At 39.9% G+C, this 22,943-nt stretch overlaps 1 protein-coding gene across 2 annotated transcripts in view; it reads right to left on the reverse strand.

The window, feature by feature from the left end:
* Window positions 1-22,943, reverse strand: part of NDRG3 (NDRG family member 3) — a 64,157-nt gene that overhangs the window by 23,146 nt on the left and 18,068 nt on the right. For both annotated transcript variants that reach the window (XM_061127202.1, XM_061127203.1), the window contains exons 3-8: window positions 18,388-18,423; window positions 5,767-5,872; window positions 4,392-4,512; window positions 2,506-2,568; window positions 1,208-1,268; window positions 144-230 (exon numbers count right to left, since the gene is read on the reverse strand). In XM_061127202.1, the coding sequence (XP_060983185.1) occupies window positions 144-230; window positions 1,208-1,268; window positions 2,506-2,568; window positions 4,392-4,512; window positions 5,767-5,872; window positions 18,388-18,423 (474 nt within the window). The remainder of the gene's footprint in view (window positions 1-143; window positions 231-1,207; window positions 1,269-2,505; window positions 2,569-4,391; window positions 4,513-5,766; window positions 5,873-18,387; window positions 18,424-22,943) is intronic.

Below are 22,943 nucleotides of genomic sequence, written 5' to 3' on the forward strand. Positions count from 1 at the left end.
GGTGATTACATGTGTAAATATTCATATCAAGCTGTATACTTAAGACTTCTTGCCCTTAAGTGTATGAATGAAAAAATAAAAAACAGATAAGCCATTTTGAGAAGGGAGTAAGGGATGAGCCAAAGGATACTGTTTGGTCTTACTTTGGAAGCTGCCCAGTCAATCCAGCCTTTAGCACAAGGGTCGACGTTAATGAGCACAAGACCTTCCACAAGTTCTGGATGATTGAGCTGAAACGATACAAAGACAACAGTATAAGAGCCCCACTCTCAGCTTCTTCTAAAACTACTGGAGTGTGGTTAGTCAACTCTTCCTAGGCCTGGATGTCTCAGATTTTAAAAAAGGGTCAGAGAGGTGCTAGGGAGGATATTTAGAAAAACAGCTCCATAAATCTAACTCAGCATGTGGAAAACCAGCTTCCTAAATTGCCTTGCTTTTTGCAAGGATCTATGGGGGTGATAGTTTTCACTTCCACAGCAGAGGATGGCCACAGCTATCTCCACGGCTGTTTAGCTCAGGGTGGGTCTACCCTCCTGGGCAGGGCCCACATGACATAATGGGCTGTTAAGGCTTAGACTGTCCCCAGTAGCGACTTCTTGTTTTTTCTAAAACTACATGAAGAGGTAATACCACCCTCAGAAGATTGTCCTATCACCCAGGAGGCATTTGGGAAAAATCAGTAAGAACATTTCTATGTAAACTAAAAACTTCCCAGCTTACTTTTCCCCCTCTGATTATGCTCACTATAGAGAATGTGATAACCAGAGGAATTATGAAAAGCAGAAAATAAAATCTATTATCTAATTACACATCATCAATCTTAGTATTTTGGTATGTTTTCTTCCAGTTCTTTCCTATGCTTATGACAAACTTTACCTGCATCTGTATTCTAACCTCTTTGTTAAGGTTGTAATATATGTGAATTATGTATCATAAGCTCGTCTTATAAAATTTTAATGGCTGTAAGAAATTCCACTCTAAATGTTCTCTGAGTTATTTTTTATTGATGATATCCTGCCCGCATCTCTTATTTTTTTAGGTGCTAGAAGTACAAAACAAGGCTTTATACAAACCAGTATCTGTGGACAGAATTTATAGAAAAACAGACGTAAGATCCACGATAGTTCCTTCTCATTTAACATAGCAGTAAGAACTGTGACCTAGGCAGTGCCTCAAGAGTGTTGAGACTAATCCTCCATGTACTTACTGTAAATCTGCTGAGGATGTAAGCTCCAGCTCCAACCCCAATCCCAATGATGCTTTTCAGACTGTAAATGGAACACACCAATATGAATAGGGTTAACTCGTTTGAAGGGAGCATGGCATAATGGAAAGAATACAACTGGATTCAAATTTGGCTCTGATGCTTACTGGATGGAGAATTTGGTTAGGTTTCATTAACTTCCTAAGCCTGGATTCCCCATCTATAAAACAGGGATATGATGACTTCTAAGCTGATTTTAAAGATTATGTGAAATATGACTAAAACATGGGAGTCATCCTTGACAGCTCACTCTCCTATCACCTCCACACTCAACCCATCAGCAAGTCCTATAGTCACCTTCACAGTCCTTCTATCTGCCTTCTCCTACTCCATTCCATCCTCTGGGAGGCATCTAGTGCCAAGCTATCAATATCACTTGCCTGATTGTTGTAATAGTTTAACTGGTCCCTTGCTTTTTCTCTCTTACCCCTCTCTAAACCTGTGGAGATTCTCTCTACAGCTAGTCCTTCTTTTTTTTTTAAGGTTCCTTCTGGCAATATTTAATTTATTTATCTTTGGCTGTGCCATGCGGCATGCAGGATCTTAAGTTTCCTGACGAGGGAGCAAACCCATGCCCCTAACGTTGGAAGCATGGAATCTTAACCACTGGATTGCCAGGGAAATCTTTAGAGTAATTAAAAGAAAAATGTAAATGGCTTTATTGATGTGCAGTTTACATATCTAGAACGATCATTTTAAAAGACTAAATCAGATAGCACTCCCCTGCATAAGACTCTTCAGTGTTTTTCTTTGCCTTTTGATTAAAATCCCAAAGTCTCACCTAATCTGTCAGATCTGCGAATTCCGGTTCTTATTTTATTTCTCAAATTTCATCTTATGCTCTTCTCCCACTTGCTCACTTGGTCAGGCCTTTGGACATATTCCTTCTGTCTGGAATCCTCTTGTCCTGGCTCTCTATTTAGGTAACTTCTTTTTATACTCCAGGTCTTAACCTAAAGGACTCCTTAGAGAGGTATTCCTCAGTTAGCCATATCTGGTAGAGCCTGCTTTTATTCTCTATCACACATCCCTACTGATTTCTTCTATAGCATGTAAGCTGTGACTGTTTGTTTGTTTACCTATTGTTAATTATTTTCCACACCAAAATGTAAGCTTCACACTCCACAAGGGTAGTGACCATACTGTTTTGATTACCATCATAGCACCCAGATCAGACACATAGCAGAAAGTGTTTTTTTGAAAAACAAAAACCACATGGAAGAATTGCAGAATGAACTCACTTTAAGTGGGTGAGAACAGGAGGCAGCATTTCGGCCAGCTCATCCATGGTGGGGTACTGGTACCTGAAATCCAGAAGGATACCTCCTGAATTGGAATGCACTCACAATTCCCAATCACTAGAACAGTTAGGAAAGTACAGAGTTCTTGAAAGTGAAAGTAGCTCAGTCGTGTCCAACTCTTTGCAACCCCATGGACTAGTCCATGGAACTCTCCAGGCCAGAATACTAGAGGGGGTAGCCTTTCCCTTCTCCAGATCTTCCCAATCCAGGGATCAAACCCTGGTCTCCCACATTGCAGGATGACTCTTTAGCAGCTGAGCCACAAGGGAAGCCCACAGAATTCTTAGGTATTTCTAATCCCCAAATAACCACTTCAGTTGGGGTTCAGGTTCAGTAAACTTCTAGCAGTAAGAGTCAACTCAGGAAGTGGCTTTTGGTCTGCTGCTTATGTTTAGGCAGCTAAGTGCAAAAGTAAACAAACCTTTACTGTGCCTAGGGCACATACGGTCACAAATCCTGGGCTCTTATCATGAAGGCTGATTTGTTTCACTTAGGCATAGAATAACCCAGCTACTTTATTATTTGCTTTTGAATGTGGTTCCTGATCTAAGCCACTAGATCCTAAGATGGTCAAGCAAGCCCAAGAATCCAAGAAAAGACCAAGAATCAGACCAAGAATCCAAGAGTGTCCACATAAACTGCAGCATCAAAGATGAAAGAGATCTTAAGACAACTTCATACATATGTGGCATTATCTGCTCTACATTTGACAGGGATGTCAGCCTGCCTCTGCTTGAAACAGTTCAAGCATTGGCATGCTTTTGAGCCATTTGTGCATAAAACAGAAAAAAGGAACTGTATCTAAATTTTGCTGGATATAAACTGGTCATTGGCCAATTTGTGTTTAAGGGACAGACATGGCTTGGACATAGTGAATAACAGATTCTGGAGCCAGACTGCCTACGTTAAAATCCCAGCTCTGCTACTTATTTGTTACGTAGGCTTGGACAAAGAACATAATATCTTTGGGCCTTAGTATCCTCACCTGTAAAATGGGAATAATAGTAAACCTATCCCATAGGATTTTAAGCATTAAATGGGTTAAGTATGTAATGCAGTGTTCAAGATTACTGTCTGAGTACAGAGTAAGTGTTAGCTGCTATTCGTCTGCAACGGTCTATTTCACAGCAATCATTGGCAAAGGCAGCTCTGGAGATAAGCAAAGAGGGGAAGGATGAGCATTCCACAGCTTGTGGTTCCACTCCTCCCCCAAGGTCTCCTCCATAATTACGCTGTCCAGGGAAGAGTCAGGGAGACTGGGGCTTGGCCATGCAAAGCAGATGAGGCTGAGGCTGAGAGCTCCATGTGCACGTTCAGTCAAATGCACCTCCACCTGACACTGCAGCTTCTCTGAATAAATGATTACACTGATATTCAAATTCCTGTCACCAGACTGAAGGTCAGGCTGGGTAGGTGCTCTCAGGAAGCTAAGAGAAATCTGAGTTTGGGTCTAAAGGGAGTTGCGAGTTCCAGGAGGGGACAAAAATGACAGGTTTAAAACAGATGAAGAAAGGGACAGACAGAAGACAGTAAGAAAAAAAAAAAGAAGACAGTAAGAAGTGGGTGTTCCAGACATGAATGTCTTGTGATTGGCTCCCATTTATGGAGGGCCTTTCCTGGATATGGGAACATACAGTCTTCCTGAATAGACTATCCATGACAGTTCTCCCAGAGCGAGGAGAGACAGCGACTGGACGGCTGGTTGACAAGTATAACCTGCAGGCTGTGCTAAAACCAGCTTGGAAGGAAGCACATGGCCAGTGCTCCCACTGGAGCTTTACTCTCTGAGTGCCTGTTTTCCAGAAGGGTCTTGCTTGTGGCCTTACCCAGTTGGGAAGGACGGTGCACCTTCCTGCTGCCCTGGGGCATCCACATGACAGACAGCAAAGTGCTGGGTGATCTCCTGCATGTCCTCAAAGTTAAAGAACGCATTGAAACAGGATTTATCTGTAAGAGCAAAACACACATAAGCCACAAGCTCTTCATTTCGCCTCACTTTTCCTCTATTCAATCAATTCCATATCATCGTCCTCTCTTATTCCTTTTTAACCACTATTTCACTAAAATGAAGTATCTGAACAATCTGTCTGACTCAAGCTGCCCTAAAGGCTGACTACCAGACATCTCAACGGCTTGAAAAGAACATTTAATTAGTCCTCAATTCTATAGAACATCTACAGAGTGGAAGCCAATCCTGGTGTTTCACAAAACAATCTTATACCCATAACACTGTTATTTTTCATGTATCTTATTCCCTATCTGATACAGAGATACTGACCATATCCCAGGAGCCTGGCTAAAGTGAGTTTCTTGCTGCTTACATTCACCATGTGGAAAACCTCTCGTGGCAAAACTGCTAAGGTGCAGGGAGGGGGTACTACTTCAATTTCTACTGCTTATATTCCTTTTCAAAAGCTCCAGCACTAGATTGTAACCTCAAATGCAGGTCACCTCTGACAGACAGAGGAGTGCGAAAGAAACACATGTAATGCAGATTCCATGGACCCAGGGCTAGGGCCAGAATCTTACATTACCACCTGAAAGTGAAAGTGAAAGTGAAGTCGTGTCCAACTCTTTGTTACCCCGTGGACTGTAGCCTACTAGGCTCCCCCGTCCATGGTATTCTCCAGGCAAGAATACTGGAGTAGGTTGCCATTTCCTTCTCCAGGGGATCTTCCCGACCCAGGGATTGAATCCGAGTCTCCCGCATTGCAAGCAGACGCTTTAACCTCTGAGCTACCAGGGAAGCCCATATTACCACCTAGAAAGGTCCATTTAGAGTCATCAAGGACAGGCTATAGCAAGAATACTTTCACTAACTCATTAAAGGGCTGATAACAAAGTTAAGCTCAAATTCTGAATTTTCTAACCTGAAATATGAAAAAACCCAGAGTATCAATTAAAAAAAAAAACAAAAGTGATTTCAACCCTACTTTCTTAACCAATCTATCATATATTCTTCAGTCCTTTAGCAGATGTGACACAAAATGAGATATAATCCCAGTATTCCCCAAAATGCACTCAGCTGCATACTTCCCAGGAACTTCAAATCTGCCATTAACACAAGTAGCAATGAGGATAAGGCAGAGAGGAGAAAACCTATGTTCTATTAGAATACTGGGGTTTCTTCTGTGTTTTTAAAAAATACACAAAGATTTAAGTTTTATAACCAAAAGGAATGGCATAAAATCAAATACATACGATTGAGGCCAATGTCATGGTATGTCAGAATGACTGGTCTGTTTCCCTTCGGCAGGCCTCTGATAGTGACGTGGACCATACCGTGAGTTGTTTCTATATCATGTTCCTGTAACAAGAGAATGTAAAGGTCTCAGCAAGGGCAGAATGGACTGCCCAGGCTGCTGAAGTTTCACGATACCCGATTCACCACTTTTTCCCACTAACTGGGGCAGGACTGAACCATAAGCCTACTAGAGATATAGGTCACACAGGATATTCCTACTTTTTAATTCTTTCCAGATAAACAGACAAACAAATGAAGAAAAAAATGCACCTTATCTACAAAGTTCACATTCTTAAGTGGGGGAAGCCAGGGTATCTGCTAAGAATATATTCACAACTGGCTATGGTGAGATCAGCAAGTTGAATAAGAAGCCAGGTAAGACCTGGAGAAAGGCAAGTGAAGGAAGCAGAAGATATGAAGAAGCTGCTGAGTAAAAAGGCAGAGGTTTCAGATCCTCTGAATGCACGTTCAGCAACTGATAAATCCGGCAGCACCCATGAAGGTGTCTATTTAAAATCTCTCCCACCCCTGGGAGCTGACCTTCTGTGTCATCCACACAGCACAGGAAGCGCTCTTGGCCACCTGGCTTGCAGACTGCAACCTTATGGTTAGTTCACTGGAGTCAGGTGAACATTTGGTCCACGCCAAGTCCTTCTTTAAGAATGTGTAATTGGGGTGGGAGGGGGGATCGGGATTGGGAATACATGTAAATCCATGGCTGATTCATATCAATGTATGACAAAACCCACTGGAAAAAAAAAATAATAATAATAAAAATTAAAAAAAAAAAAAAAGAATGTGTAATTGGGACTAAGAGCTTCCATCCTTAGTTTGGTTCTTCTCTTGAAAAGAGAAGTAAACTTCGGAGCTTATAATAGGCATTTCTACCGCTCTGATTCCTGATTCCAACTGTGTATGCCATTAAGTTCTGAGACATCTCTGGACTGCCTCTGGTTTAAGCTATTTGGGTAGGCTTGTTCCTTGCATCCCAAAGGATCATAACCAAAGCAATGAGTAAAATTTAAGATGTAGTCAGAGCAGAGCTCAGGAACTGAATAAAGCCAGGACAAGATGCAGTCAGAGGTACTGGGATAGTGTTAAGAGTGGCTGGGTGGAAAATAAAGACTGTAGGAAAAGTAACTGAAATTTATTCTAGTCTTCTTCAATATCTATATTTCTTAAAAATACATCATCATGCCTAGCCTAGTGAATTTTGCTGACAAAGTCTTTACCTATCTCAGAAAGTCTTACAGTAGATGAGATAAACTGTTAGTAAGAATCCTAGCAAAGGCAAAGGTCTTCCAACCTAACAATAAACCTCAACAGAGCCTTGGTTTCTTCACTCATGTAGGGCAGAGATAAATCTTACACTAGTTGAACATCAGTGCATCTCAAATTACAGGTCCCAGGCTGGAGCAGATATCTCTATCAAATCAAACCACAAATGACTCAGTATTTCTGCTCTTCTCTATTACTGCTTGCTACCTCCCATTCAAAGGCTTGAAAAAGGGAAGTAAGAAATGAAGGAGAGAATCAGGTACTGTGAACAGGGTTTAGATGAGGGAATCTAGAGACACAAATTCCTGTTGCTGTATGAGCATTTCTTGCGTGGTGATGTCAGACTTCCTGGAGAAGGGAATGGCAGCTCACTCCAGTATTCTCACCTGGAGAGTTCCATGGACAAAGGAACCTGGCAGGCTACAGTCCATGGGGTCACATACAGTCAGACGTGACTGAGAGAGAGGCTAACACACAGCGTCAGACTTAGTGAGGAACCTCTCCACCAGGCTCATTCACTAAACAACTATGCATCTACTGAACCCCTACCACCAGACCCTGGGCTGAGCTCTGGGCACAAAGCAGTAAGCAAGAGAGACGTGATCCCTGCCCTCACAGAGATTATGTTCTACCCGGGAGGTAGACAGAAAACCAACAAACCATAACAACAGCTTGTGATCAGTATTGTGAAAGAAATAAATAGGATGCTCTTAAAGAAAATTGAGGAGGAAGATATTAACTCTATTAGCAGGCAGCAAAGTGCAAATTAAATTCAATACGATGTAATTTCATATATACCAGAATGGCAAAAAATTTTAAGTTATATAATGCTGTTAGCCAAGGTGTAGAGAAATAAGAACTTTCATACACTGTTGGTAGGCAGTAACGAGGAACAGCTACTCTGGAGAATAATTTGGTAACTTCGAGCAAAGTTAAGCAATGTCTACCCTACAGCAGTTTTGCTTTTAGGTATAACCTAAAGCAATTCTCAAACATACTCAACACACAAAAAGATATGCAGATATATATATGTATATATATATACACACTGCAGCCTTATTTATAATGTCAAAAAACTGAAAGCAGTCTAAATAGTCATCTATAAGGAAACTGAAAGTGAAATTATATATTCACATAATGAGATACAGATAAAAATGAATGAACTAGAACTATAAGCACTAATACACAGAGAAAATCTTGAAAAAACAATAACGAATAGAAACATGGAAGGATTTATATATGACATATGATTTACATATGCAGATTTTTATAAAAAGCAACACTGCATAGATTGTATGTTTACATACATAAATTTAAAGTGCATGTTTAAAAAGACCTGTACATGGAAAACTATAAAACACTGATGAAAGAAATCAAAGAGGACACAAACAGATGGAGAAACATACCGTGTTCATGGATTGGAAGAATCAATATTGTCAAAATGGCTATTCTACCCAAAGCAATCTATAGATTCAATGCAATCCCTATCAAGCTACCAACGGTATTTTTCACAGAACTAGAACAAATAATTTCACAATTTGTATGGAAATACAAAAAACCTCGAATAGCCAAAGTAATCTTGAGAAAGAAGAATGGAACTGGAGGAATCAACCTGCCTGACTTCAGACTCTACTACAAAGCCACAGTCATCAAGACAGTATGGTACTGGCACAAAGACAGAAATATAGATCAATGGAACAGAATAGAAAGCCCAGAGATAAATCCACGAACCTATGGACACCTTATCTTTGACAAAGGAGGCAAGGATATACAATGGAAAAAAGACAACCTCTTTAACAAGTGGTGCTGGCAAAACTGGTCAACCACTTGTAAAAGAATGAAACTAGAACACTTTCTAACACCACACACAAAAATAAACTCAAAATGGATTAAAGATCTAAATGTAAGACCAGAAACTATAAAACTCCTAGAGGAGAACATAGGCAAAACACTCTCCGACATAAATCACAGCAAGATCCTCTATGACCCACCTCCCAGAATATTGGAAATAAAAGCAAAACTAAACAAATGGGACCTAATGAAACTTAAAAGCTTTTGCACTACAAAGGAAACTATAAGTAAGGTGAAAAGACAGCCCTCAGATTGGGAGAAAATAATAGCAAATGAAGAAACAGACAAAGGATTAATCTCAAAAATATACAAGCAACTCCTGCAGCTCAATTCCAGAAAAATAAATGACCCAATCAAAAAATGGGCCAAAGAAGTAAACAGACATTTCTCCAAAGAAGACATACAGATGGCTAACAAACACATGAAAAGATGCTCAACATCACTCATTATTAGAGAAATGCAAATCAAAACCACAATGAGGTACCATTACACGCCAGTCAGGATGGCTGCTATCCAAAAGTCTACAAGCAATAAATGCTGGAGAGGGTGTGGAGAAAAGGGAACCCTCTTACACTGTTGGTGGGAATGCAAACTAGTACAGCCGCTATGGAAAACAGTATGGAGATTTCTTAAAATACTGGCAACAGAACTGCCATATGACCTAGCAATCCCACTTCTGGGCATACACACTGAGGAAACCAGATCTGAAAGAGACACGTGCACCCCAATGTTCATCGCAGCACTGTTTATAATAGCCAGGACATGGAAGCAACCTAGATGCCCATCAGCAGATGAATGGATAAGGAAGCTGTGGTACATATACACCATGGAATATTACTCAGCCGTTAAAAAGAATTCATTTGAATCAGTCCTAATGAGATGGATGAAACTGGAGCCCATTATACAGAGTGAAGTAAGCCAGAAAGATAAAGAACATTACAGCATACTAACACATATATATGGAATTTAGAAAGGTGGTAACGATAACCCTATATGCAAAACAGAAAAAGAGACACAGAAATACAGAACAGACTTTTGAACTCTGTGGGAGAAGGTGAGGGTGGGATGTTTCAAAAGAACAGCATGTATACTATCTATGGTGAAACAGATCACCAGCCCAGGTGGGATGCATGAGACAAGTGCTCGGGCCTGGTGCACTGGGAAGACTCAGAGGAATCGGGTGGAGAGGGAGGTGGGAGGGGGGACCGGGATGGTGAATACGTGTAAATCTATGGCTGATTCATATCAATGTATGACAAAACCCACTGAAATGTTGTGAAGTAATTAGCCTCCAACTAATAAAAAAATAAATAAATAAAAAATAAATAAAGTGCATGTTTACAATAGCCAGGACATGGAAGCCACCTAGATGTCCATCAGCAGACAAATGAATAAGAAAGCTGTGGTACATATACACAATGGAATATTACTCAGCTATCAAAAAGAATGCATTTGAATCAGTTCTAATGAGGTGGATGAAACTGGAGCCTATTATACAGAGTGAAGTAAGTCAGAAAGAAATTCATTAATGTAGTATATTAACACATATATATGGAATTTAGAAAGATGGTAACGATGACCCTATATGCAAGACAGCAAGAGAGACACAGATGTAAAGAACAGACTGTTGGACTCTGTGGGAGAAGGTGAGGGTGGGATGATTTGAGAGAATAGCACTGAAACATGTACATTATCATATGTGAAATAGATCGCCAGTCCAGGTTCAATGCATGAGACAGGGTGCTCAGGGCTGGTGCACTGGGATGACCCTGAGGGATGGGGTGGGGAGGGAGGTGGGATGGAGGTTCAGGATGGGGAATACATGTACACCCATGGCTGATTCATGTCAATGTATGGCAAAAACCACTATAATATTGTAAAGTAATCAGCCTTCAATAAAAATAAATTAATTAATGGAAAAAATAAATTTAAAGTGCAAAAACTTGGAGAAGGAATGTACATCAACTTTAGACTTGATTCCTTCTGGGCAGTGACCTATTCTGAAAGTGAACTTAAGGAGGCTTTGACCTCTCTCATGTCTTACTTCTAGAGAAAGAGTGAAGAGAGAGGGAGAAGCCAGCCCCTGCCAGAGGAGTGACACGACAGGAGAATCCAAACTGAAGAGACTGGGCAACAATCTGTCATCTGACAATCTAGTTGCTGGAGCCTTCTTTCTGTCATATCCAAGCCTTCAGTACAGTTTTGCTTAAGTATTCCAGCTTGGTCTCAGGTATGCTGAGAAGTGAGTAAAAAACAATTTATAGTTTGGCCCTGGGGTTAGCAGGACCTCCCAAGATCTGATAATTAATGGGGATAGTGTGTGCAGGAAAGGTGGGGGGTGGGTGCGGAGTGAAGGGGTAGGGGATAGTGAGCTGTTGGGGAAGTTCAGATGATGATGAAAAGGGACCTATAACACATGCGGCAAAACAGAACATATTAAAAGTAGACAAGGCAACAGGGCAAAGTAATTACTGTCATCATTTCATAATCTGGATGAAATTTAGAGTTAAAGTTGGCTCACAAAATTTCAACTTTTTAGGGAGATCTCAGCTCCTACCTCCTGGGCTCTATCTGTCAATCCTGTTGCCCCATTTGGAGCAACCCTTGGTTACCAGTATCTCATGGGGTCACTCTTCATTTTCAGAGAAATATGGAAAGAAAGGAGACACTCACCTCCATGTGGACCCGTAAATATATCCTTTGTGACCTCACGTGTGAATGGCTTGAACAAGTCTCTACCTAGAGCTGAGTGTGCAGAGACCCTGGCTATGGAGCTGATTCAATGGTCAGGCCAGGGTGGTGCTGTTGCCACCTTTCCACTTTAGTCAACTATCATCCGCTGCACAGGTTGTTTCTCTAGTTATCCCACCACTCGCCCCAGCATTCTAGAGGGTGTGACTGCACAATGAGAGTGCCTAGTAGGCTCTGGTCATAGATCTTCCCCAGTACTCTGATTACTTACCATCTCCAAGGCTATGCACCTCTTAAGCATTATCTCTTATTCTCCAGGCTTATAAAACAGCCTGAGATCATACTGGTCCCCAAAACACTTCTCCATCCTGGGCTGCCTCTCCCTTTTAGTCAAAGATGTAGATTATCTTTTTAAGACTTTAAGAGTTTAGGTTATTACCATTAGTTGATAATAACCAATATTCACCTTTTTTTCTAAGTCCTCTTCCTTCAGCTCAATGTGCTATCACCAGAGTTACACAATCCGACATGTCCTACCTCTCTATTTAAATTTTGACCACATCATGCCTGTTAGTGCTTCTTCCTCTCCCTGGCCAGTCTGAAACAGTTTAGGCAAACTTGTAGGACAACATACTTCTAGAAATATCAACATTCTTATTAGTATGAATTTTTTTCTGTTTCTAATAAGCAGACCTCTCTACGATCCCTGGGTATAGTTTTTGTTATTTATTACATAGGAAATTTTATTTTATTTATTTTTTTTACATAGGAAATTTTAACATAATACCCCCATTACCTTACCCTGGGTAGTGGTATAAAGTTCATTTGTATGACTTCATTTAATCCCATAGTAAAATAATCTGTCTCCACAATTATTCAGCCTTCTGCCTACAAGTAAATGACATTTTCCTTTTTAAAGTTCTATAATGGAGAAGGAAATGGCAACCCACTCCAGTATTCTTGCCTGGAAAAGTCCATGGACAGAGGAGTCTGGCAGGCTGAAGTCCATGGGATTATATGACTGAGCATGTGTGCACGAGGGTGGAGGGAAATGGGTTGGTAGCAATAAAGTGGTAGAACTAAAAATAAAAAATAAAAAAAAAATAAAGTTCTAGAATATGTTTTCCCTAATTCTAGCCTCAGCTCTCTCCCCTCTTATCTCTCACATCCTTCAGCCTAGTTAAATCAACATTCTTTCAGACGTCTACTTTTACTTTTCAGCTACCCACACTCTCAGAACTCTCACAAATCATGCTCTTCATTTGAAAGCTTTTTTTGCAATATGTCAAGATAAAAATCTGTCTTTTTCCTATCTATCTTTTTCAAAGCCAAATCCAATATCTTCTTCAAACAGCCTTAGTAAACAATGAGGAAAAAGAGAGTGAATGACTAACCTACATGCACTAGCCCAGAACACCTTCAGAACAAGGACTGTCTAGTCCAGGTAGGAAGAGGACCAGATTTGGCCAATTCAAACACCCCAATCTTTGGCTACAGTAGCAGTCCAGGGATGATAGTGTGACCCACACACACATGACCCATGCCAAATCAACAAGACTCCTCTCTTGGCCTTTTCCATCAAGTTACAGGTAAAGATCTTCTCTCGTCAGTGAGGCTGCTAAGCTGGAAGGATGTGAATTTGGGGCCTTGGTAGCCATCAGGCCCATGCTGTGACAGAGCTTGTCAGAGAAATAGAGACGGGGAAAGGGAACTGAGATTGGTGGTGGTGATAAAAAGGCCTTAGAATCTATCAGGTTCTTTTTTCTCTGCAAATGAAAATAAAGTCACCTCTATCCTGAGAACTTAATAGTCAATTTCTCCCTTACCCACCCCCCCCCCCCCCGCCGCCCCGCCAAAAATCAGCAAAATCAAACCAACACAGCAGTAATTAACACAACATTGTAAATAAACTATACTTCAATTAAAAAAAAAATCAAACCAAAAGGGGTCAGGTGTGCATCTTGAGGGGAGGACCTGTGAACAAAGGCCATCAGAAAGGAAAAGCACAAAGCAGAAGTATGGGTGGGTCGGCAATAATTCTAGTTTTCTGGGGAGTGGGTGGAGTAAACAATGGGACAGAGGCTGAAAGGGGGATTGGGGCCACATTCACATCCTTTAAGGCAAGGAGAGGAGCATGGAACTGGTCAAGCATTCTAACAGACTATAGCAGGTGGCTGAATCCCAGTTCTTTCCAAACACCTCTTTTCTGCGGAAGCAACTTCCAGTTATTTACTTCACTTAATTCTTATTTTGTAATAGTGCCCACTTACCAAGTGATCTGCGAGAGTTTAAAGCTGTTTAAATCCCTTTAGAAGAGGCACTCACATATATACGTCCTCACAGTAGGGTTCTATAAATCAGTCCTCTAAAGAACTACTGCAATTAAACAGCCAACAAGAAACTACCCAGCCCTCAGCCAGGTCTGGGGTTCTTATCCCAGGAATAGGAACTCCATTCTTGTGAGTGCACTCCATTATCAGCATCATCTACAGGAATATATATCCTGGAAGACAGCAGCTTTTCACTCTCCATTAATATTTATTGAGTGCCCCTCTGATGCAAGTGGAAGGCAACTTGACAAGATACGCCAAGAGCCTTAAGTGTGTTCATTCCAAGAATCCATCTAAAGAAATAATCCAACATGTATATAAAATTTATGCATAAAAGTGTTTAATGAACTGAACAAATTATAATAACTGAACATACTATAAGGAATCTAATTTCCAAAAATAAGGGAACAGTTACGTCATGGGGTAGCTATATGAGGATGTAACAGTCAGCCATTAGAGCTGGTTTTTTTTCTTTCTGGCTGTGCCATGTGGCTTGCAGGCTCTTAGCTCCCTGACCAGGGATTAAACACAGGCCCACGTAATGAAGTGCTATGTCCTAACCACTGGACTGCCAGGGAATTCCCCATTAAAGACTGTTTTTATGAGAGCTTAAAAATGATATAGAAATGGGATTGTGTTCTAATATTAAGTCAGAAAAGGAAATATATAACTGTACATCCAGTGTGACCAATCAAATAAATTTTAAAAATTATTAAAAAAACTATATACACACAAACATATCTCAAACTAAACACAGCAACATGGCTGTCCCCGGGTTCTCGGATTTTGAGCTTTTCTCTAGCTACTTCATAATTCTCTGTGCTCTCCAACTCTTCAACTATGAGCATGTACTCTTTCGATAGCCAGAATACAAAAGTAAAAACTGGGAAGAAATATAATAAAATACAGCTATCTCTAGGTAACAGGATTATAGGTCACCTTTAGTTTTACACTTTTCTGAATTTTCTAAATTTGATTATACACAAGAATTGTTTTTAAACATAGAGCATATTTACTCATGTGATATGCACACATTAAACACTACACATGAAGTTTTAGAAATATGTGAGAAATAATGATGATGATATTTATACAAACATAGTGATTACAACTTCATAATAAGTGTGTGTGCACATGTGGAAATGTCCATGGAGAGAGTTGTTTAAAAATGAAAAACAGTTTTGTGTACTTTTTTGTAAAATTAAACACTGATTCCCCCACACAACATTTTATCATGAGAACTTTCAACCATACACCTAAGCTGAAAGAATTTACAGTGAACATCTGTATACCCACAACCTGGATTCTACCATTAATATTTTATTATACTCAATTATCATGCATCTATCCAACCTATATCCATCTTACTAATCCTGTTTTTAAAGTTGAGGTATGGTTGATTTACAATATTATATTAGTTTCAGGTGTATACCATAGTGATCCAAAATTCTTATAGATTATATTCCATTTAAAATTTTTATAAAATACTGGTTATATTTCCTGTGCTGTATAATATATCCTTGTAGCTTATTTATCTTATATATAGTAAGATATATAAATTTGTGCCTCTTAATTAAAATTCCTAGTATAATTTTTTTGAAGGCAATATATCACATGCACAAAGAAGCTATAGCATTTGTCTTTGTTCTAATTTCAAATTTTTAAACATTCCCACAAGCAGAAGACAATTAAGCAGCACCAAAGTAGATAATTAACAATAAGTCTGTTGATTCACTGTTTCAACTGGCAATAGGTTTTCTCCTTTCACATCAATTCCGAGCACTGTCACCTCTAATCACCCCTCCCCTCATTACTTAGATCTCAGTATAACTGCTATTTGCCTCAAGGAAGCTGTATAGTACTGAAGTCACTAGGACAATCAAAGAACCAAAAGAAATGGTATGATTTAATTATATTTTCAATTACTGGGGGGAAGGGAAGCATGTAGTTGGGACTAGTAAAGAAAACAGAGGAAGAAAAGACAGTTCAGATTGAAGTTATGAGCTTAGTTGTGATGCTAAGATAACTTCCTTGAATATCATCAAATTCAGTAAAGATTTTTCTAAGGCAAGACAGATCAGAGGAACTTGTTTCATCAGCTAGTCCCATGCCACAGTTATGCTAAAGAGCAACACCGATGCCAAGGCTGAATGTAACAATGTTGGCTTTAGATCTATTCTGCTTTGTCTCCTAAGAATGCCCAGTGGTTTCCAAAAAGCTTTCAGGTATACCACGCCACTCTACAGATGTGTCACATCACAGTTCTACCTCCAAGGCCTTCTATCACCTGTAGCCAAACTCCTGACCCAAACACCCCCAGTCTCTAGAACACCACATACGCCTTTAACAAAGAGCCAGGTGAGAATGAAGTGCATTCATGAGTGCTGAGGAGAAAAAAAGAAGGGCCTCTGACTTTTTCTTCTTTAGAACACAGAGAACCTGGATATTCATAACCACTGACAGTGACATACACTTGCCATCATTCTATTTGTATCAGAACTGAACTAAAGTTATATTTAATGAGGCCAGAACACGCTGTTATATTAAAGCTTCACCCAAAATACAAAGAATTTTTGTCAGACTATTTTTAAGCTGTAGTATTAAAAAGTAGTTGATAATATAATTTCTAAAGCTCAATTTCATTTATACCTAAGTATATTTATATGTGAGAAAAATCCTAAAGGATATACACCAAAATATTAACAGTGGTGAATAACAAGTGATTTTTATTTCTTTACCTTTTGGTATTTTTATATCATTTTGTTATAAGCACACAGTTTTTTAATATTCTGATTTAGGGGGTGTGTCCAATTTGATGAAAATAGAAGCTTTCACATTGTATTTATTTTTTGGGTTTTTTTAGCTTTCACATTTTAAAAGTAGAAAAATATACACTATTTCTGGAATTTTCACCTTGAATTTTACTATTACCCTCTCTCAAATGATCTCCTTCTAGGTAAATTATATCAAATACTAAGAGTAATGCAATTCAATTAGCTCAACCTAGGAGCTAAACCATAACTGAAGTTAGATCAAAAGATCAAATTAAAAACAATTAAACCAAAACTTGACTGCCACCATTTACCAAAAAATAATATGGCTTTTTGTTTTTGAGTAAAGAGTCTATAACAAAAGATTTCTTAACAGCAGCAGGCTGACTATGTGGTATACATAAAGTATACCAAACAGGCACAATAAGAAGTGTTTGGCACTGGGATTTAAAAATCTGTAACAATGCTATGGAGCCTGCCCCTTCCAAAGTAAGTCTCAGACTCATTTATCTTGCTAAGGAAGCTCAGCTTTATACACAGCTCAACTCCTTGCCACATCTTAGCTCTGGACATTGCCAGGTGAGAAAGAATGGGCGATGGATTCAGAACAAAGTGGGGTTTTCAACTTCAATTCCACCCATGGCAATATATAAAACCTGATTCTTAATTTCCTCATCTCTGATAAAAACCACCTTGTGATATTGCTCCAAGGATTAGAGAAATGTATGTTTAGTATATATAGTAGGTACCCAATAAATTATTACGATATAATTGAGTTACCTATGAGACAGATGTTAGTTTCTCCTTTTGATGTTAATGCTAACATGGAGCGATTCCACTGTACTTAACATCAAATGCACATCTGAAAATGATGATTTGCCTGTGGGTGTGCGAGTTGGCTGAATCCTGGACACAGGGAAGCTGCCTTCCCTGCACCTTCCATTCCTGCTTAGTACACTCTGAGTCTCCTTTGTGTTGCCTCTGACAGCCACTTACCACATCTACCCCAAAAGTAGGAGAATCAGGCTGTCTGGGTTTGTAAGGTATCTATTTCCCTGTATTTATTCCTTCTTCCCACTTCTTTCAGGGCCAGTTAACAGATAAAAGTAGGAAGATGGAACTGCTAGTTTACTTTATGGATTTTCAAATTAGCAACAGAGCTACAGAGGCAAAAGCAGTCTAAGACGAACTACCATTTAGGAAAATACTAATGAGTCAGGTTGAATTTTGTGTTTCCAGAGATACAGCCAAGAGACATCTGCTTTTTGTATTAATAACACTAAATCTTTCTTTTAGAACAGGTTTTGTTGTTAGTAAAGTCTCCCCTCCAAATCGACCGCCCCCAACCTTCTCTGCTGTGAGGTGACAACCACATGGCACTTGTGATTACGGTTTCAAATATCAATTTGAGGAAAGGAGATCTTAATTGTAAAAAGACAGCTCCACCCAATAACCTACAACCATAGGGACCTGGCAAGCAATTTTTGAACACAATAGCAAATCATTTTAAATAAACTTGATCCAGTGATCAGAAGAACACGAAAGAATCATGATCAGCTATGAAGAGAGATCCACCTCTACAAGACCATCAGCACAGGGAGGGAAGCACTGCAGAGATCCTGTACACAGCCCTCCTTGGTGCTTGTACAGTCCTTACCTGACAGTCAAAGTCCTGGAAGTTTCGTGTACCATTCTGTCAACAGAAGGCAGAAAACACAGTCAGTTTCCCCGCGTGGTTTCCCCAAATGTGCAGCAAATTCAGTTCACAGTGAAAGCAGTGCACGTGCAGCCTCTTGGTTGCCATAAAACTAAAATGGTTCTTCTCATCAACAGGCTTCAGAGGCAACGCATGTCAGTAAAAGGGGAGTCTTTAATGATGGGGTTACACTTTGGCAGGCTTCCCATGAAGATGAAGGAAAAGAGTCTGGTTTCCTAGTCTCCCTGGTCTCCCTACCTAAGGAGAGCAGGGAGAGCTTGTGGGAAGAGAGAAAACATGGATCAGAGTCTGAGAACACATTCACAATCCACATGGGAGGTACGTGGGAGGAAAGGAGCTGGAGGCCAACTCTGACAGGAGCCAGCGTGCCCAGGACAAGGAAGCAAAGAAAGGATGAAGACGAAAACAAAGATACAGATGGGTCAGGAATGAAAGATCTGAAATTTAACAAGGAAGAAAGGCAGTGTCACTGAAGGAGGGAAACAGATAAAACGGAGTTCCTCATACACTGGTATATTCTAGGACACTGCTAACAGGATAAAGGACAAATCACTGAATTGTTTAAAAAGTAGGACATAGTCAAAAGATCCAAGGAGAATTCACCAAGCTTCTAAGAAGAGATTGTATCAAAGTAAGGTTGGATTGCCCCAAAAAATCAATGGTAATGACTCAGAGGCATTTCTGTAATATTTCGGATGCCAGAAGTGCAAGAGTATGACTTAAGAGTATAAAAAGGGTAAATGAGTGATGTCTTTGGGAGAAAAAAACCCTTCTGACTCATAAAGTAAAAGCTCCTCCCAAACCTCATTACCTTCATTATTCAGAAACTGTTATATCCATCCACCTTCCAGAAGGTGTGGAGCTATAATGATAATAAGCACCTTATCCAAAGCTGCCCCTTCAGAGAAGATCGAGGTCTCTGACACCAAGGGAGTACTAAGCAATCCCATCTCCTGTCAAGAAGATTCCCTTAGAAACAGTTCTGTGTCCTACCACTCACACTGCTGGCAGGACAAAACAGAGGTTAAAAGCACAGCCCAGCCTGGTAAAGAAACAACAACAACAAAAACAGCCACCCAAAGAAACAAACTGTCCTCCCTTGAGAGGAACTCATGGAGGCAGCTGGGATGATGCTCAGCACTCTTCAATATGGCAGCCAATAGCCACAGCTGCCAATTTAAACTAAAATTTAAAATTTCGTCTCACTGTCACATTAGCTGCATTTCAAATGCTCAGCACGCACGTGTGGCCGTTGGCTACTGTATTACTGGGCAGTGCAGATACAGAACATTTCCTTTGACTGCAGAAACTTCTAGTGCACAGGGCTGATCTAGACAGCTTTTGAAGGAATAAGATTATGGATGAGCAGCCCTCATCTCTCTACCAGTGGCAGTAAAGTCACAATAGATTACCAATCACAGAGAGACTATTGATGACACTGAGAAAAGGAGAGAGTGGTGGAGACAGCTAGCCCGATGTATTAGTCCCGGCACAAAACCAAGTTCACAAAATAAAGTTTGATGCAGTCACAGCAAGGAGAAACAACTACGATGCCATGCAGACAGCACATTCCCATGGAATGCTGCCATTGGTAAAAAGGATCATAGTGTTCCATGGCCCCCACTGGCCCCACACAACTCCTGAGACCTCCTTCAGAGAAGTCACTGTACTTAATTTCTAGTTTGACTGTGAGAAGCAGAAGGGAGGGCCGTCTCAGGGACTAGGGTAGATCGTTGTAGTAGGATATAAATGACCAGCCAGTGAGTCCCAGTCCCTGATTCAACTTGCACCCTCCACCACATTCAGCAGAGGGCCAGGTGTAAGTCAGGTACTTGATGGATATTTATAAAAGGAATAAGCCAATGTAATAAAATTAAATACTGACAAGATTCTGTTAAGATTCTGGCCAAAAACACCAGAAAAATTCCACTGCATCCCAGTCATTAAATAAAAATATAGACTACAAAATAGTCGTCCAAGTTTGACCTCAACTATATTAAAATATGCTCCAAAAGAGACTAGAAGAAAAATACCCAAACATTAACAACAGCAACTATTTCAGAAGAGAAAGATTATGGGTGATTACACTTCTCTCGAAACTTTTCTACAATGAGCATGTACTTCTCACCTTTTGCAATGAAGAAAAAAAATGATTTGGTTTGTCACAAAAAATATGTTTATAACTTAGTATTTTGTAATATATGATTTAAAGATTCATTTAATCTTTTCAGGAATAATCTATAATGATATCAAAACAGACCATATTACAGCTTCAATCTTACTGGGCTCCCAGAATTTCCCTTAGAGATTATTTAGAAAGCTTAGGGAAAATCACTCCAGTCTGAACTAAAATCTTGGTCCTGAAACACAGACACACAAATTCTGATGAGCAATTTGAGAAGCAGCTGTCGCTGTATGCATGAATTCCTTTCTTTCCTATCTTGTGATAACAGTCAAGAAGCATTTTGTGAGGCTGAAGCTTGAGATGAGCACAAAGGGAAATGCCAAAAGCAGGAAGATGCGATTCTCTCCTGAAACCAAAGTGATCTTTGTTGAGAACCTAGCAAGAAAACAGTTGCACATTCTTTATGCAATGTTCACCTCCCAAAGAAAAGATACTAGTAATCAGAGGAAGACTAACACTTGTTTCCTTGGCTTTTTATTTTTTTAAAAAGATGTCAGATCCTCTTGGAGTCTGGCTTCAGGCTTCATGAGTGATCATGCATCTTGGAGAAAGGATATGACTGGGTCAGTCTGACCGTGTTTGGTGCCCAGATTTTCTGAGCGAAGATCATTAGCTGGTCCCCAAGTGATCTGAGTGTGGTCAACCAAAGCCAAATTCTCTGAACTCATTAAAAATTCAATACTGCTCACTAGATAAGATTCTGGAAGGGATAAGACCTCCCTGGGGCACTTCCCTGGGGATTTATTTGTCTCTGATATTTGCAGTGCAGGGTTCCACTCCAACAAAACTTTCAGAAGTTTCAGGCTCTGGGTTCTTTCTATTTTCTGTTCCTTTTGAATATAGCATTAATTCCATGTTCAGAGAGATTCTTGCACTAAGCAGACTTAAGTAGCAGAGAGGGATTCAACATAATAAGTTAAAACAATAGAATAATGTAGGGGAAGAGGAAAAAAAGGAAAAATCAAGGAAAAAGAGAAATCATAACTGAAAGTTGCAGTCAAGGTAGAAGCCAGCTAAGGGGCATGTTTCTTGGTGGAGGCTCTAGGCCAAGTGCAGAAGGTAAATGAAGGAGCTCAAGAAAGTAAATTTTAAAAAAGTAATTCTCTCAGTTCAAGCCTGGAGAATAGGCAAAGAGCAACTGAGAATCTATCAGTGTATGAAGGCAAGTATGAGAAAAGGGGGGAAGGCAAGGAGAAAAATTTAAGAATCAAGTAACTGCTGGACAGTTATAGAAATATAACTGGACAGAAGAGAAACATACTTTCCCATTATTAGATCTAGTTAAGATCAACATATAGTTTCAAAAGACAGAAAGCAACAGATAAAACAGAAGAAAGACCTCAGGACCAGCTACCGACAGGAGGAGATTTGGGGCAAATCGACCTGTTTGGTGACCTTGATGTGGGGGGCAGTGTCTGACTCACTACTCTATTCCCAGTTCTGGCACTTAGTAAAAGCAATAAACATCATTCTGGAAGAGATATGAGCATCTCAAAATAGAGATACTCAATTTGAGTAAGAAATGAATTCCAAAGAGGAAGAGTGACATGCAACTGATGAGCTTGGAACTAAGGTACAGTTGTTAAAACAGGAAAAGTTTTAGAAACAAGCAGATTAAAGACTGCCAAAGAGAATAAAATGTGGCATGTCTACTAAGAAAATAAAGGACAATAACTCTTATCAACAGAAAGTAGAAAGATGGGAAATTGTACAAGCAATGTATTAATAGCACTTCACAAATACTCTTTAATGAAAATGTCAATAAATCTGTGTTGCTCTTGTTTTTAAAGAAACTTTGGAGGGCATGGGGTGGTGGGGAGGTTCAGGAAGGAGGGGCTATATGTATACTTATGGGTGATTCACGTTGTTTGGTAGAAATCGACACAACACTGTAGAGCAATTATCCTCCAATTAAAAATAAATTAAAGACCAAACAGAACCACCTCTGCCTGTCTCTGCTGCCCTGGAGATGACTGAAATGCTCATCCCTTGGTTCTTCCTGCTTTTACTCTTATAACATCCTCCCTATCTTCTCTTATGTTTCCAGTCACTGGTAGAGGGTCTACCTCATTTTCTACTGTAACAACCGAAACAAATTAATAACTTGTTCCTGTCCCCCCAATGAATATTTATTCCCCTTCTTGGTAGGTCCCCAGTTCTGCTGAAGCCAACTGTGGTCTCCTATTTATTTTCTCAAGTCTGGCCTTTGGCTTTCACAGGCTCAGCAGTATCTGAACTGAAGGCAGGTAAAGGAAGGCAGGGAACACGAAGCACAAATTGGGGAGCTCTCTTGCTTATACAGGTCTGCGGA

The sequence above is a fragment of the Dama dama genome, chromosome 23 (genome assembly GCF_033118175.1).
Source record: "Dama dama isolate Ldn47 chromosome 23, ASM3311817v1, whole genome shotgun sequence".
In the NCBI taxonomy this organism is placed as follows: Eukaryota; Metazoa; Chordata; class Mammalia; order Artiodactyla; family Cervidae; genus Dama; species Dama dama.